Source organism: Penicillium citrinum (assembly GCF_028827155.1).
Source record: "Penicillium citrinum strain IBT 23319 chromosome Unknown utg000003l:1.0-4596430.0:1.0-4598250.0, whole genome shotgun sequence".
Lineage (NCBI taxonomy): Eukaryota > Fungi > Ascomycota > Eurotiomycetes > Eurotiales > Aspergillaceae > Penicillium > Penicillium citrinum.
Genome location: NW_026622688.1, coordinates 2161936 through 2179055, shown reverse-complemented (window position 1 = coordinate 2179055; position 17120 = coordinate 2161936). Strand labels below are relative to the sequence as shown.

The following is a 17120-nucleotide window of genomic DNA, read 5'->3' as shown; positions in this document are numbered from 1 at the left end:
CACTCACAGAGAAAAAGAGAGTCGGTGGTTAACAGGAAGAAGAAGGAAGATGAGAGCCGGACGAAGAGGAGGGGGAGAACGACGAAAGTACTCCGCCACCGCTAGTACGTGAGAAGGTACTTGGGGTGCTTTTCGGGGCGGAAGCTGCTTCTGGCCATGTTATGTCAGCCGGAAGATCAACGGGCCGAAGTGCTGCTTGGGGAGGCCTGGGCCCTTATTCTTTATTTATAATCAAGTTTATCTTTAAAATGGAAAGATTGGATGACAATTAGACTATTTATAAACCATTATTATGTTTTGACCTTTTTTTAACGCTTGCAAATTTCCATGGGTTGGTCGATGATGAAGTTGCAGAGAACCTGCACAAGGTGTGAGTGGAGAGAAATAGAGAGCAATCCGCCACTCCGCTCCAAGGCTGCCACAAAAGGCGGTAGTTCGAGACCGTTTCAGCAGAATCATAAGAACTACATCATGTATGTATGTGTATACGTACATACTGTCATCCTATATGGAAGACTTTTACCCCACTGATAAGTGAGCAAATACGACTGATTCCATTCCAGATTTGAATTTGGTCCGACGAGCTGGAACAGTCGGTGCGAATATCGCTGCAAACTAATGCCTATTGTAAACTTTTTTCCTTTCATGGCCCAGCCAGTTACAAAGCCTATAGGTTGGAGCTTAGACCTCCCGTGCTCCTATCACAAGCCGCGGGGGAGGATGGTTGAAGCATCCTGTCCATCTCCCTGACGCCACCATCTGGTCAACCACAACTCACATACCAAAACAAGGTCGACAGATCTACTGCCCCAGTATTTTGCGTTCTTTTTTCTGTCCCCTTTCCTTCTTCCCTCCCTCTCATTGCCCTTCATTGTGCTATCATGCAAGCCTGCGAGTACGAACTCTTTCCACGGTAGCGACTTAAGCCGGTTCCTGGCCAAGAAACGGATTTCATGGTAAGGAGCCGCAGATAGTCCTAGTTCTGCAGGAAGGCCGCCGCTACACATTCATCGCCAAGACATCTATCTCCATGCGGCGGAGACACCGCCCTTTGTCTCTTCCTTCCCATACGACAGGGTCCTCGTCAAACCATCCAGGGCTGACACAAAGAATTCCCCAAGTGGCCGATAGATGGCAGCAGACCTGCTGGCCAAGACAGCCAGAGTCCGTAATGCAGATGCGGTGTTCTGTCTGCCACGCTGGTTCGGAGAGGGATGAGCTTAGGCCCGCCAGGAAATCGTCCTTGGCAGCCCCACGTATCACGCTTGTGCTGGCGGGCAAGAAAGGACCAAGGCAATATCTCTGGGCATCCTAGGGCTGAAACCCATATTTGCCGAGAGACACGGTTTGTTTTGTCCTTCCCTGGGAAACATATCATAGTTGACCTCAGAAGGGTGGTCTAGTCCACTATTGGCCAGGGTGGATGCCCAGTGGTGGAGAGCAGACAGTAAGAAGACGTCACCTCATGAACGTCCACATGCTTCGGGTAGGACCTCTACTCCAGCTCAATTTTTGTAATATATCTGCCCGGGATGACAATCAAGCCAATAAGACGACTAGTCATGTTGACTTTCACGGTAGCCTGTGAGGCCTGAGGGGCATTATCCCAAGCTTCGTGTTCCTTCGCGGCGGCTTCAACGGCAGAGGGTGTAGGAGAACGGTATTCGAGTGAGTTAGCCAGGATGAGATTTCGCTCCTGATGTACTCTTGTTAGTATGGATTTATATGGTAGCGAAGGATCAGGGTATGCCAACCACGCAATGTGAAGAGCGGGGCATCTAGGAGGGAGCTTGCTTACCGCGTCAGTGCACTTAAAAATGCCAACAAACATACGAGAGTCCGTGGTGTGTACTCGCAACGAGCGACCAAGAAGCCCCTCTAGGTATTGTACAGCGTGTTCAGTAGTCATAGCACCGGCGTGATCTTGGTAGCAAGTGGAAGTGGTGTCTTCGTCGGAGGGGTAGCTGAAGATGAGCTCGCGTTGCTGTCTCAGGAAATAGAGAGCTCTGGTGGTGAGTACTTAGAGCTTGTCAAGTTTTCAATTGTGTGGTTTCTGAGACCAGAGCTTATAGACTTTTGGGTAAATTGCTGGGTTTGGAAATTGATGAGAAGAGGTTCGGTAACAAAGCGTAAAGCGAAGACAACTTGACTGCCTCAGGCAAAAAGGAAGGTGGATCCCTAGTGAATCAACGGCCAAGCCGCAGAATCACCAAAACTATGAAAACCAACCAATGGGATGGAACATGGCTTAGAACTGCATTGGAAATTTCGCATAGAAAAAGGAGAGATACACCCTGGTCATTTATATCTATTGATTTCACCTGTCGTAAACTATATTACACTATTTAATCAGCATAAAAGTACCAGCAGCTCTACTTGTAAGTTAGAGGCTATACTAAATCGCAAAGAGTAGCCGAAATATCCAAGTCTGAATTATAAAAAACTGCACTAGAGTGATCGACTAAAAGGGGACTTGGAGTGGAGTTACTGTAAGCTGGATTTTGACCCGTGAGCGATATTAAATGGCCCCCCTAGTTTCAATTGAAATAAGCACTAAGTACGCAGTAGTGGGTTCAAAACACCAGCCGAGGTCAGCCTCGCCGTCCACGGGGCCAACGGCGGCGCAGATCTATCGGAGCGGAGAGGTAAGAGGGGTGATCCCCCACCCTGCTGACATTTACATGGATGTAAATGGAATAGATATTTAAGCCTTCGGCTTCGTACCTCGCATAAGTCAAAAAACTACCCCTGCAGTATATAGCACATCGACCCATCATGACGATCCTCGAGACAGACGCATTGATTGTCGGGGCTGGATTTTCAGGGATCTATCTTCTACACCGGCTTCGTGACCAACTGCATCTCAATGTAAAGATTGTTGAAGCAGCATCGGATGTGGGCGGGACATGGCTCGCTAACACATATCCCGGTGCAAGAGTCGACATCCCAGTGCCCAACTACTCCTTCAACATTGAACAAGTCTGGAAGACTTGGGCTTGGTCTGAATCTTTCCCCGCACAGGAGGAATTACTAGCATATTTCCGGCATGTTGACGAAGTCCTGTCCGTGCGGAAAGACTGCATCTTCAACTCGCGCGTCAATGTCGCTCAATTTGACAAGACCACTGCCCGTTGGACTATCAAAACAGATGACAAGAGGACAATTGTTGCAAAATACTTCCTCCCGTCGGTGGGATTTGCTTCGCAGAACTATCTCCCAACTTGGAAGGGCTATGAATCTTACGAGGGCAGTATCAATCACACTGCCCATTGGCCTAGAAATGGGGTTGATGTACACGGGAAGCGAGTAGCCATCATTGGCACCGGTGCAAGTGGTGTACAAGTTACGCAGGAATGGGCTAAAGAAGCTGCGGAAACATTTGTGTTCCAACGCACGCCGAACCTTGCTCTTCCTATGCCTCAGAAGGCCTGGGATGCTGACCTTCAGAGACAAATGCAAAAAGAGACTGGTGAAATCCTCGAATTCTCTGCGACCACAACTGGTGGTCTAGACTATCATAGTACAAAGGAGACATTGGCAGATTTCCCCAGTTTAGAGGCTGCAAGAGAACACCTGAGCAAGATGTACGATGCAGGCGGCTTCAAATTTTGGACACTCGGTATTGCTGACTTGCTCACCAACGAAGAGAGTAATCGATTGGCCTACGGCGTCTGGGCAGATAGGGTTCGCGCAAGAGTTCACGATCCTGTGAAGCAGGATCTTTTGGCGCCATTAGAGCCTCCGCATCCATTCGGAGTGAAGCGTCCATCTCTGGAACGGGATTACTATGAGATGTTCAACAAGCCCAGTGTCCATATTGTCAGCACTAAGGACCACCCAATTGTCGAGTTCACGCCCAAAGGCATCGTGACTGACGATGGTAAAGTCTACGAAGTAGATGTGATCGCTGTTGCTACAGGATACGACGCATGTACAGGCAGTCTATTCAAGATGGGTATTCGGGATGTTGATGGCATTGACCTGGAGGCCCGATGGAAGGATGGCATCACCAGTTTTCTCGGGATGACTGTCCCCGGATTCCCAAACATGTTTCTGCCCTATTCCATCCATTCTCCAACCCCGTTCACTGGCGGGCCTGTCTTTATCGAACTCCAGGCGAACTGGATTCGAAGCATGATCGAGAAAATGGAAACAAGTGGCATTAGCTATATTAACCCCCGCTTTGAGGCTGGGCAAGAGTGGCGGGCTACCGTACAGGCAATTGATGGCATGACTTTGTATCCTAAAGCGAAGTCATGGTTCCGTGGTGCCAATATCCCTGGGAAGCCGGTCGAGCAGCTATTCTTCCTTGGTGGAATGTCGATGTATTTTGAAAGATGTGCGGCGGCTCGCGATGAGACGTTTGACGAGTCATTTGAAATTGCCTACTAGATGGGAGGGGATATCCTTGAACTACTAAAAGTAGTCATAAATTCGAAGGATTGCGTGGTTTGGAAATCAGTTTTTATAGAGTAATCCATGGAAGCATATCTTTTATTCAAAATACCGTTGTTACAACGGTAGTTATACCGGAATTTGATTGTATACCGTATTCCATCAAAGATCATGTATGCTGAAATGAGCTGTCTCAATGTTTGGCACAGGATATAAACACTTACAATGTTCAGAACAATTTTCCATTCTGTTCTGAAGGCAAGAACTTCCGCTGACACTCTCAAAGACAGCGCGGTCTATTCAGTTCTTCGTTTCACGGGCATTATCCACACCCCCTCAATCCGATATCTAACCATCAAACCAGGGAGTATAGACTCCATCCCAGTAAATCTTTTAGATATATGATCCATAATTGCCGTCTATGCAAGAACTTGCAATCTGTTAAGATGACATTGTATATATTCTCGATATAATCGTCTCTTGTCTTGGGACGGATAGGAGTCCAGATTGTATTCAGAACCCACCACTGTCATCCAGGCACTGTTCTCTTCAATTCCATCTGACAATACAGATGGCTTTCTGGGTTTGGAATATTGTATAAACAACTGTAAGATATCTTCGTCGATAATTAGACACCAGCGAAATCTAATATCAGAGGGATCAGAATTATTCGCCGCGAAAACTTTGAAATACTTCCGGATTTGACTGATTTCTGTCTTGTCGAATCTATTTTTGTTCAGGAAAACAAGAGTGCAATACTCATTGTATAAGATTCGATGTATATCTTTATTTCTTTTGTTCGACGTTGCAAATCTCTGTCAAGTGTGAAAAAGATATTGCTTGGATTGTGTTCAACATAGTCCCCAAGTAGATACCAGATTCTGGTGTAAACACAGTGCGATAAACAGTATATCCCCATAGCCAATGCTCAATTTCCTGTCGGAGCAGCTCGCCGGCCATACCAATGCCCTTTCTGAACCAACGTTCACATATTAGTTGACGTCGTCTCTGGCCATGTTGAACTCGGTCTTGTCCGGTGGGAGGTCATCTGTTTGAGACCCCCCATGGTATCTCTCAGTTTTCGTGGTAAAATTTCCAAGGAAGCTGTAGTTCTGCAGGGACTTTGTTGAAAGCCTGGTTTGTTGCCATAGCGGGGAAGAATATTTGAAAGAGTCAATCCCCGCTAACTCGGTCTAGCACTAGGCTCTTTATATAGATTTCGCTAATGGTCTGACATTAATAATCTTTGGGCCTGTTCCTAGTATCTCCCCTAAAATGAACGCCTAAACCGGCGTCGAGTGTTGCCGTTTTGGGCATTCGATTTACCGTTACTTAGCGTTGTAGTGTACTAACTAATTAGGGAGGTACTATTTATTATTACTACTGCTGCAGCTTAGATCTATATCACTCCAAGTTGCTAATTCTTTGAATTTTGAATTAGCCATTTAGTAATAATATTCAAATATAGTTGATAGCAAATATAACTAACGAAGATGCCCACACCCAATTACGCCGTGCCTTTCCACGTCGCATATCGCGAGAGGCCAAAAACAAGTTCAAAATATGGATGAAAAAAGCGACTCCAGGTCCATATAGACTTGGACCCTCTTAGAAGATAATATTTGGGAATATGATGCGCGAATAAAACAAGGACAGCCGAAACTCCTCCCAAAGTGAAAACTCCAAGGAATGGCCGTAGAAGCAGATCTTCAAGTGGCGGCCTGCGCTCGGTAGAAGAATATATTGTTGGTGATTGACATGGGCATCACATCCAGCCAGCAGCGCCAATACTAGCCATGGTATTCGAACCCTCGCTGCTTTCATCTGTGTCCATATCCATGTTGACATCCATCTGGTTGATTCCAGGGCTCATAGTATCGCTTCCACTCGTACTGCCAACAGAAATCATTCGTTCAAATGCTTCGCGTCTTATTATTTCATCTTGGCTCATAGCGGTTTCGTTGGCTCGGGGTGCAAGTGCCTGGCGAGATGGCTTAAATGGGGAGGTCGGTTGGGTGCGCGGTTGGAAAAATCGAAGAAGTGATTGTTGTCGCGGGTCAACCGTTTCGGCGGAAGTTGGCTCGGAGTCCATGTCTTCGTCACAGCTATCAATTGGGGCCTCGTTTTGCTGTTTTTGGGCTGAGAATATCCAACGGAGTGTTTTCGCTGCTTTAAGTCAGCTTTGGAAGGACGTTGGAACTGGTCATCAAACTGGGCTGCTTGTTTGACAGTGCTGGATATTGACATTGCGCACACATCGGAGGGGAAGAAAACTCACCATATACTGCTTCATCATTTGGACGACCATCCCGAAAACGCTTTCTGGTCCGGCTGTGGAGGTGTTTCGAGCTGTCGGTCATGTCCCAATCGCTGGACGCGGGAGCAAATGGGCTCGAAGGCATTGCTGAGAACGAGGCTTTGCGTTTGAGCGACATTGTGTTGATTGGCCTGAGTGGTAGATATGAAGACGGCCGCTGAACTGAATTACCCAAAGTCTCGCCTGCAGGTCTGGGGAGAGTCCAGTCGAGTTCCCAGGTTGCAGTGAGCTTGAAGAAGGCTGGGATGAACTCCGGGAATGCGATTGGCCGCGTCGCGTTTGTCTGGGACACGCTAGTCCTCATGGGGTAATATTGTACAAGTACACGCGACACTGTAAATAGGCATGAATGTAGCAACGCTTTAGAGAATGATATGTGGAAAGTGAAATAGTATCTTAACTTAGATAGATTACATTCAATCTAATAAAATCTGTCGTGGGCTACGATGGTCAAATCTGCTATGCCCTTTCCCTACGCAATTGGTATGGCCTAATCTACAACAGAAAACCATAAGTCAGACCACCAGCACTCACAACTTGGATACTGCAGCTCAGTACTATGACTGCGGTGCTTAGAAGGTGATTGGAAACGGCTTTTGGTATTGGCTGGAGCAGCTACCCAATAAAGAGCGATTGGTGGCTCTAGAGCTCCAAAGTAAAAAATGCCAGTTGATCGGTTCTTGGTGCTTGTATCCGAAAGCGATAATTTTTTATAGTCACTGTCTTGACGAACAATGGAAAGGATAGACGAGACTTTAGTAACTTGCAAACCATTCAAACCAGTCTGAAATCAAAGCAATAAAATCTCGGCATGCCGTCGACTACTCTAGTAGTACAGTAGGAAGTTCGGTATCCCGCATCGCACCTACTCCACCATGACGCTGCTTCCCCCCCGCTTCTCCCTTCGTTAGCTCCCTCAGTCGTTCCTAGAGCTTCCCCGACTACAGCAGCTTACATCAACCCATATAAAACACCACTTGATACATCATAATGCCTTCTAGACAGGCCTTACACGCGGGGTCATGGTATTCAAAGAATGCCAGTACACTGACGAAACAGCTCGACGGCTGGTTGGGACAGGTGCCTGATATGCTGGACCATGTCGGGCCTCTTCCTGTGCCCAAAGCCCGAGTGATAATTGCCCCGTATGTCTTATTATTCAGAAAGACAAATTATCGTTAATCGAATGAATATACTGACCAAGCAGACATGCGGGGTTCGCGTATTTGGGGCCTTGCGCAGCCTACGCCTACAAGGCACTCGATCTATCTATGGCGTAAGGTGCTCTCCATCTCTCAATTTGTGGCAATACATCTCACTCTGTGATTTTGCAGGAAGAGAATATTTATTCTAGGTCCATCTCATCACTATCCTCTTTCGACATTGGCTCTTCCACAGGTCACGTCTTATTATACCCCGCTCTCCGATGAGCCTCTCCCACTGGACACGGAGCTCATCGCGAACCTTCTGAAGACACCGGCAAAGAAGCCAGATGGCTCTAAGATAAACTTTACCACTATGACTCAATCTGTCGATGAAGAAGAGCACAGTATTGAGATGCATCTGCCTTATCTCCATCGTCTTCTTCAACGGCAGCTCCCGTCTACACCTACTGCGCAATACCCTCCTTTGGTCCCCATTATGGTGGGAAACACTTCGGCTAAAACCGAGCAAGCGTTCGGGGCATTATTAGCTCCATATTTGTCAGATCCGTCAAATGTGTTCATAATCAGCTCAGATTTCTGCCACTGGGGCCTTCGTTTCCGATACACATATTATCTTCCACAGGCCCCTACGCCTGGGCCTGAATTGCCTCTTTCTAGTGATGATCTGCCTCATCCAGGCAGTGATGTCGACGAAGTATTGGAGAGAATCGAATCGGTATCTACTGGGCACTTTTTGCAGCGTCGGGACCGTACCTCTAGCAATGAGCCTGCCATTCATGAAAGCATCTCATCATTCGATATTGCCACAATGGCTGCCATCACCACAGGATCGACTCACAATTTTCTAGATACTATTGAACGCACCGGAAATACTGTCTGTGGTCGCCATCCTATCGGGGTAATCATGGCGGCACTTGAGGTAGTTGCTGCTAATGGACTTGCAGACCAGCAAGGCCGGTTCCACTTCTTGCGATACGAGCGCAGCTCTGATGCAGTAGATGTGGCTGACAGTTCCGTGAGCTATGTTTCTGCCATTGCGACACTTTAGAGCTTTTCACTTTTCCGAACCTCAGACCCCCTTGCGTTTGCCTTGTTACGGGCCTCAACACAGGACGGAAATAGTTATTCTGTTTGAACAATCCAATTGAATTCATCTCTATAAAATATGCATCTTGAAAAGTATCTGTACAAGTAAGAGCTGTTATGCCATGCATGCAATGAACGTTATCATTTAAGTTCTTAGGGACCCAGCTCTAAGAATAATTTAGGCGTTGGAGGCGCAGGCGAATGGACGACCAGCGGACTTCGCATTAATCCGAATACTCGTTCCAGTAGCCCAAAGACCCATTCCGCACTGTGGTCATTAGTATGTACGTCTCGAAACTGGTGTATGAAAAACTTACAATCAAAAGACAAACACCAACGAGGAAAACGTTCAGCGCAGTCAAAGCCATTTTCTTATAATTCGCAGTGTACTGCCCACGGTTCATCTTCAACCAAAACAGACCTTCGAGACCGAATGAGAACCAACTGCAGAATGCCGCAGCGATCATGTTGAGTAGGTCATTGAAGACGGGGATTGCCTCAGCAATGACCCACGCAATAGTCCACATGGCAAAAGTGATCAAGACCCAAGTTCCATACGATCGGAATGACCTCTCACTCATGGTGTGGGTACCGCGGAACAAACGGACATAGACGGTCTTCGCGCCAACATGGCAAATGACTACTCCGGCGATGACAATTGTGCCGATTGAAATTCCAAATGCCACCTTAGAGACAATCTCACTGGTACTCAGTAGAGCAGGACTAAGCACATTCGGTCCTCCGTAACGGTAGATAACAAGAGCTGTGACAAGATACAGGGTAGTGTCTGTGACCTGGAATGCAATCAGGGCTTTTGGATAGTCGGCTGGGTTGGCCAGTTCCGATTGGAAACTGAAGAAAGACATATGACCAGAGTAAGCCAGGACAATATTCAGAGTGGCCTGGAAACCGTTCATGAGGCTTGGGTGGGTGATGGCATATGCTCGAGGATCGGGCGCCTCAATACCAATAGCAATCATGGTGATCATGACGGCCGTAAAAATTGAGAGAGAGGCTATGATATGTCAGCTGAGATACAGGGAACATGAAAACGTTGGTGGGTCATACAGATGATTCCAAGATATGAGACCTCCTCAAGACGTCTTGAAAGTGTCAGGAAGAAGCAAAGAATAGCTCCTACCAGACAGAAAATGATGGTGCAAGCGCCATGGTTACTCAGCGTGTTCATCATAATTGAGAATGTCAAAATATGAGCACCCATGAGAAAGATGAAGCAAAGAAGCTGTGCAATTCCGAAGATTTCACGACCCCAAGGACCGAACAAGATTTCCGAAGCATCAGCCATATTGTGGACCTGAGGGTATCTCAATTTGAATTGGCCGACGACATATCCAGTGTAGGTTGTCATCGCTCCAATACCAACGATTATGATACAGCCACTGCTGGAATTAGTACTGGGTGATACTATCCGGGTTCGAATAGTGACTCATTAGACTTACGGGACCAATCCCAAGACTGCCATCGACGAAGGAAGTGAGAGAACACCCAGGGAAACAGACTGAGCGATCATCACTATGGACCGGTTAGCATTTCGTGAGTGTGATCTCTCGAGACAATTGAGCAATGCATACGAATTGCACAGTTCCTTTCCGCAAATCATAATTAGTTCTCTGTACAGGCGTGATGAAGCTTAAAAGTGAAGACTTACCACCACTTCATACTCCTATACTGAACACCACCAGCTTCCTCCCCAGCGAATGGGTCTAGCGATTTCTCCGGATCCATAACTTTCTCCATGTTGGAAATTTGAGGTCGAAAGTGACTGTTGCACGTTGATGATGAGTATTGCCGTCCGGGGAAAAGAAGAGAAAAAAAAAACTCTTATCGAGGCCCCACTCTGCTTTCGTCTCCGTCAAGTTGTACAGACCGCGGGAAAGTCGCGTGGCAATGAAAATCTCGAAGAAAAATTCTATGGCCTTGGTCCAAGTCCAATTGCGAGCGGGGTGATTCGAAGCTCTGTCTTACATTTTCAGGCTTTGCCTTCTCATCTTGGTCTGTCATTAGAGAGGAGAGGGATGGTTTGGCAGGTAACCTCGGCAATAAGCCTGTAGGTCTGGTTTCGATGATAAAAGTACCATCGAGATACCCCAGAATCAGAGGTTATTCTTCCCCGCATGAAGTGGATCGCAGGATGAACGAGTAATCTGTCAAATTCCCTTTTTTGAAAGTTCTGATGGCGCTTTTTGCAAAGTGCACGGAACAGGAACTGCTGTTCCGGGCCCACTCCGTGTCCTAGACTGGAAAAGAGCTTCCCTGATTTTTTTATTGAAATGATTCCAGTTATTCATATTTATATTACAATGGAAATCGAAAACCTCCACGTACTTTGAATGTAATCAGCCTTGGATAATGACTCAAGAATGAGTACTCGTAGTCCGATACCCTCACTATCTGCTTACTCCCGAAAAGGGTATCCAAAACCAAAATGTAGCAGATACACCAATTATGAAAACCTCAGGGGCTCTATAATTCGATTTCATTTCTATACCAGTAATTCTAATAAGCTTTTATAGTACTTATTCCCGCATTGTCGATCAAAATAGCTACTGTAGAGCACAAAATGAAAGTTTCGACTCTGGAGATCTACGGACCCTTGCCCTGGACTGATTACAGTGGGTCGGCCGGAAGCGGAAGCGGCTTGCATTCCCGCTCCTGGGCGAAGCTTGCGTAAAATAGTGCATGCTGCTTTATACAAGGTTGTATTGTTTCATCCGATAATACTGTATATCGTATCCTAGTGAATTTCCAAATACGATACAATATTTAATATGATAGGATAAATATCTCAACAAATGAACAGACACTTTCTGTGTATACTAAATGACTGGCATATGGCCTGACGGCATCAACATCCCGCGCTTCACTATTCCCTTACATAGTACATTGATAAATCAACAAACACAACCTGAGACAGCCATGTAGCTATAATAAAATACTTTGATCAAGCATTCCACATTTAATCCCTGGTGTGAACGAGCTTGCCCTGAACCCACACGTTCTTCACATTGCGATCATCACCATCCCACATCCACTTCTGGACCTGCTCCTGCCAGGTCTCGTTTCCGAAAATGTCAACATTGCTCACGGGACCAGTCTCGACAGCTCGGCCAGCGAGAGTAGCAACATCGAGAGGGCTGGTACTGCTATTCTTCACGGAGCCCAGCTCGATCAATTGCGCATCCCAGATCATTCCTTTGTCGAAACCACCAATGTCATCAGACATGTCGACGACTGCGGCGCCGCCGCGAGTGGCGAGGTAGAGAACCCTCATCGACAAGAAGCTTTTCACTTCCATCAAAGGTCTTGTTTCCAGTGAGGGCCTGATACTCGGAGCTATATTGAACCAAGCGAGAAACGAGACTAGCCTGCCGAGCGACCTCGAGGATACTAGGGCTATATCCACCGGCTACATCCGTGCCCAGGCCAACGGTGACACCTTGGTCGAGCATGTAGCGGACCGGAGCAAGACCAGAGCCCAAGGCAGAGTTTGAGGCTGGGCAGTGAGCAACCTTTGAGCCCCGCTTGCTGATAAGCTTCATCTCGTCCTTAGTGAGATGCACGCCATGAGCGAGAATTGTACGGTTGGTGAGCAGTTTGGCCTTATCATAGACATCAGCATAGCTAGTTGACTCCGGGAATAGCTGCTGGACGAGAGCAACCTCGTCGTTGTTCTCAGAAATGTGTGTCTGGATACGGAGAGGCGGGCTATAAGATGCAGCAAGCGCGCCAAGACCATCAAGAGAATGGTTGGAGCAGCTAGGAGCAAATCTGGGGGGTAACAATAGGATTGATCAATGTTCCATTGGGGTCAAGGGTATTAATGTAATCGATAGTTCTCTTTGTCGCATTGAAACCCTCATCGGCGGATTGATCGACATAATAGGATGGGCATTGATCCTTGTTGTCCATGCAGACACGGCCGATGAAAGCACGCTGGCCGTGCTTGTGACAGAGAGCAGCGAGAGCATTGGTAGCCGGGACATGGATAGTAGCAAAGTAAGAAGCACACGTTGTGCCATGGGCAAGAGTCTTAGCCACGACTTCGTCGTACACGCGTAGTCCCTCCGGGGGTGTATCCTTGGGATCAGTCTGCTTGTTCTCAGGGTCGGACTTGGAGCCGAAGCTAGCTTCCATTGGGAATGTATATTCGTTTAGCCAGTCTAGAAGGCCCTTTGATCCAAACAGACCTTCATTTGGATACTGTGGCGCATGGATGTGGGTGTCGATGAAACCAGGGAAGAAGAACTCGTTCCGTTCATCGTTGGACTTCACAACGGTGACATCGGACTCACTCCAGCCCTGGCTAGACAGGAAAGATTGGAAGCTAGCATCATCATTGACATTCCAATCATATCCTTTAATACGGCCGTCCTCGGATGAGACCCATAGGACACCCTGGGTTCGAGCAAGCTGGGGCTTTGATGTACTCGCGTTGAGCTGAGGAAGTTGAATGAATGTTCCACGATAGACGGTATAAGGAGTACCTGCAGCCATGGTACCGCATGCATTGAGCACTGCGGAAGATATCCATAGGGCAGTGACTCCCACAGAGGAGCTCAAGAGGTTTGAAAGCATGATAAAAACGAATGTAGATCGATACCCGCTGCTTGGATTACTCCACCATGTCGAGGACAACACGGATTCATATATCTTGTTCGAATCCAGGAAATGAAGGATCGTGATACCGGTATCAGATGCCGGATCTGAAGCGATGTATTACATTACACTTTGTGAAGATTTGTGGAGATTGCGCCTCCTACGTTGGAGAACGGTCTCCGCCGCGGTGACATTTTCTGACGATCTCTAGAATTCGTAAAGAAGAACAAGATAAGGGGATCATCAGGGGTCGACATTCGCATCCATTTGCGAGGGTTCTAGGCTCGGTGTTCGGCTGATTCCGATGATTGCGCTTTGGCGAGATATTAGAAGGGCAGGTACAAGAATGAGGGCAGTCCTCCCGAGATCGTGACTTTTTTTTTTCACTTTCGCTCGGGCTTGCTCGGGCTTGTCACCGCTAAATGCATGAGGGGTAGATCGCTGCCTCATGTTACATTGTGATGAGATGTGAAGTTTTTCTTGGGATCAAGAAAGGAATCAGGTCTGACAAACGGGGAAAAAGCAATGCGGTTGTTGTGGCTTATCAAGGCAAGATTGCCGATGGGGAATATCGACGACACTTCTGATCTCAATACCACCACTCGATGCCAAGGTCACTTTTTTTCCAACGAATATGATTGCCACTCACAAATCAGGACAAGGCACCCGCGCTAAAGCCGCTTTGAAGTCGGGAAATGAAGAGGTTGCAAACTGGAGGATTTTCACATCGAGACAATTCGAGATCGTCCCTCGTCTGATATGAGACAGACTAGGGCAAGAACCAAACACTAATCGCAACTCCCTCCAACTGAATTTAATCTTGAGTCAGCCTCAACTTCGATACCTTCATTTTATCGTATTATCTCCTGTTCATTTTCGTTGGGTTCTCAAATACTCATTTCCGTCAACCGGGGGATGCCCCGACAGCCGCTCGTACCTCGACACGAACAACAAACCAGTCGCCTACAATTTCTGTGTTATTCGCCTCCTGTGAACTTCCACTAGGCAATTTCTAGGCTTGTGACTCCACGGTAACCGCCGATGACCGATACTCTAACCCCAGGATTTCGACCCCGGATTTCCAAGCGACCATACGGAGTCTACGATTCATTGAAACTCATCGCCTTGCATCTCGATGCCAAGCTACAATATTATTGATATAATAGCAAGTGGTCACGTATCAAGAGGATTCAGTTTCACATTCAGTTCTCTACAATACGCTCTCTTCGATTCATAATTTTCTTTCTTCTATGATCCCATCATGGGCTTGAAACCATATCTTGGCCTTCGTGGCAATGCACTTCTCAGAGCGGCTGTCGCACTGGTAGTTTTCCCAACATTCACCTGCTATGGATATAACATGAGTGTAGCTGGTGGGCTTTTGACCCTTCCTGCCTTCAACGAGCAGTTTCCCCGAATGGACACTATCAACACAACAGGGGCCGAGCACAACGAGAACTCTACGATTCAAGGTTGGTCATCGAATAAAAGGAAAAGCGGATTGATTTAATCTGATTACTTTCGCGTGAACAGGCACGGTTATTGCTCTATACACTGTTGGTGGTATCTTTGGTGCTCTTTCCTGCGCATACCTTGGTGATCGACTGGGCCGGAAGAAGATCATTTTTGTGACCAACTTAATCTGTATGCTTGGTTGCATCCTCATGGCCACCTCCTTTCAATTTGCCCAATTCATTGTCGCAAGATTGATCCTTGGTGTAGGGATTGGCGGCTACACTGCCACCGTTCCTGTTTGGCAGTCAGAGATCTCGCCGGCCCATAAGCGTGGCTCCAATGTTGTGACAGATGGCGTTTTTGTTGGTGTCGGTGTGACATTGGGTCTCTGGGTTGATCTTGGTTTTTACTTCGTCAAAGAGAACTCGGCATCTTGGCGCTTCCCTCTTGCCTTCCCTTCGCTTTTCTGTATCCTGGCTATGGTTTCGATCCCATTTTTGCCGGAATCACCACGCTGGTTGATCATGACGGGTCAACTTGACCGAGCTCGCCATGTTATGTCGGCTCTCCTCGAGGTTGAGCCTGACTCGGATGAAATTTCGAATACTATCCATGAGGTTCAAACTACTCTCGCAGTCTGTGGAAACACTTCGTGGACCGCCATGTTCACTAATGGAGAGCAACGTCTTTTCCATCGTGCATACCTTGCTGCTACTGGCCAGTTTTTCCAACAGATGTGTGGCGTAAATTTGATCACCTACTATGCGACGAGTATCTTTCAGGTGAGTGAATGTTTGAGACATATCCTCCTTGTTTACCCTTTTCGAGCTGGTATAGCTATCAGTGTCGAAGTATGCTAATAAGAGACGCTCTAGCAATACCTCGGTATGGACGATGTGAAGTCCCGTATCCTAGCTGCTGCAATGGGTATGATGCAGCCTTTTGGAGGCCTTCTTGCCTTTTTCACCATCGACAGTCTCGGTCGTCGACCACTGATGACATGGAGCGCAGGAGCCATGGCCGTCTGTATGGCCATTCTTGCTGGAACCACATCACCCCAGGCCCAAGACAGTACTGCTGCTTTAGTAGTAGCCGTGATTGCCCTTTTCTGCTTTCAGTTCATCTTTACAGTCGGGTACTCCGGTCTGACCTTCCTATATGCTGCCGAATTGGCGCCACTTCAAGTCCGTGCTGCTGTCAGCGCAGTCTCCACCGCCACTGTATGGGTGTTCAATTTCGTGCTCGCGGAGGTGACACCAATCGGTTTCGCTACTATTGGAAGTCGGTACTATATTGTCTTTGCCGTGATTAATGCCGTCATTGTTCCATCGGTGTACTTTTTCTTCCCGGAGACAAAGGGGCGGTCGCTTGAGGAGATTGATGCAATCTTTGCCCAATCGAACAACATCCTGGACCCTCCTCGTGTGGCACGTCGCATGCAAAATACTATTAGAGCTGATCATCCGGCTGGTCAGCGCGACTCTGAGAGTGGAGCTGAGACTAACGAGTATATCAAGGAAGAGATCAAATCCTAGATACAGGTCCAGCAGGAATCTGATGAACGCTCACAATCATTGATACAGATACTGAGAGTTGCTTGCTTTAATCCACAGGGGGGTTCGAGTTACTCTCTGGTCATTGAAATATCTAGCATTATGTACTTAGGCATCCCATACCGAATTAGGGTCCTTCCTGCGTGCAGGAAGTAGAATGAGAAACGAATGAAGAATTTGCAAGAAAATTGCGCTTTTCATAGTATCTTAACCTAAACGCATAATGTACTAGCCTTATCAATACCCGCACCTCGAAACAAGTCTATTTTTATGCACTCTGGATCAACATGGTCTTTTCCTCGTAGTAGTATATAGTTTTACAATCAACCAATTAGAACTAAGCAATATCACGTGCACGGAACCCGGATGTAAGCGGATCTTCAGCGCTAACCTTGAAAGTATTCAGATTGCACATCCAGCTCAGCCCGTAGTTACAAGAATATTGCATTACTATTTCTCTATAAATTTCCATTAAGTATAGGTAAGGCTATTAAATCTTATATTATCTAGGCCAGAAGTATTCCTGAACCA

At 47.1% G+C, this 17120-nt stretch overlaps 7 protein-coding genes across 7 annotated transcripts; 3 read left to right on the top strand and 4 right to left on the bottom strand.

The window, feature by feature from the left end:
- Window positions 1-1495: 1495 nt before the first annotated feature.
- N7469_004027 (LSM domain-containing protein) lies at window positions 1496-1909 on the bottom strand (the record flags this gene model as incomplete). The annotated part of the gene is made up of 2 exons (XM_056642947.1): window positions 1496-1696; window positions 1799-1909. 2 exons carry the CDS (start codon window positions 1907-1909, stop codon window positions 1496-1498), a joined length of 312 nt encoding a protein of 103 aa, XP_056502359.1.
- Window positions 1910-2775: 866 nt separating this feature from the next.
- Window positions 2776-4392, top strand: N7469_004026 (flavin-containing monooxygenase; the record flags this gene model as incomplete). Its single annotated transcript, XM_056642946.1, has 1 exon — window positions 2776-4392. The coding sequence occupies one exon, from the start codon at window positions 2776-2778 to the stop codon at window positions 4390-4392; it is 1617 nt and encodes a 538-aa protein (XP_056502358.1).
- A 1768-nt stretch (window positions 4393-6160) lies between these two features.
- N7469_004025 (uncharacterized protein) lies at window positions 6161-6830 on the bottom strand (the record flags this gene model as incomplete). The annotated part of the gene is made up of 2 exons (XM_056642945.1): window positions 6161-6561; window positions 6674-6830. The coding sequence occupies 2 exons, from the start codon at window positions 6828-6830 to the stop codon at window positions 6161-6163; spliced, it is 558 nt and encodes a 185-aa protein (XP_056502357.1).
- Window positions 6831-7702: 872 nt separating this feature from the next.
- Window positions 7703-8926, top strand: N7469_004024 (protein MEMO1; the record flags this gene model as incomplete). Its single annotated transcript, XM_056642944.1, has 3 exons — window positions 7703-7857; window positions 7920-7988; window positions 8047-8926. The coding sequence occupies 3 exons, from the start codon at window positions 7703-7705 to the stop codon at window positions 8924-8926; spliced, it is 1104 nt and encodes a 367-aa protein (XP_056502356.1).
- A 216-nt stretch (window positions 8927-9142) lies between these two features.
- On the bottom strand, window positions 9143-10722 carry N7469_004023 (uncharacterized protein; the record flags this gene model as incomplete). Its single annotated transcript, XM_056642943.1, has 6 exons — window positions 9143-9232; window positions 9282-9979; window positions 10033-10364; window positions 10425-10497; window positions 10557-10570; window positions 10634-10722. 6 exons carry the CDS (start codon window positions 10720-10722, stop codon window positions 9143-9145), a joined length of 1296 nt encoding a protein of 431 aa, XP_056502355.1.
- Window positions 10723-11941: 1219 nt separating this feature from the next.
- On the bottom strand, window positions 11942-13560 carry N7469_004022 (uncharacterized protein; the record flags this gene model as incomplete). Its single annotated transcript, XM_056642942.1, has 3 exons — window positions 11942-12216; window positions 12251-12671; window positions 12766-13560. 3 exons carry the CDS (start codon window positions 13558-13560, stop codon window positions 11942-11944), a joined length of 1491 nt encoding a protein of 496 aa, XP_056502354.1.
- A 1282-nt stretch (window positions 13561-14842) lies between these two features.
- N7469_004021 (sugar porter family MFS transporter) lies at window positions 14843-16571 on the top strand (the record flags this gene model as incomplete). Its single annotated transcript, XM_056642941.1, has 3 exons — window positions 14843-15053; window positions 15115-15818; window positions 15912-16571. 3 exons carry the CDS (start codon window positions 14843-14845, stop codon window positions 16569-16571), a joined length of 1575 nt encoding a protein of 524 aa, XP_056502353.1.
- Between the last annotated feature and the right edge of the window lie 549 nt (window positions 16572-17120).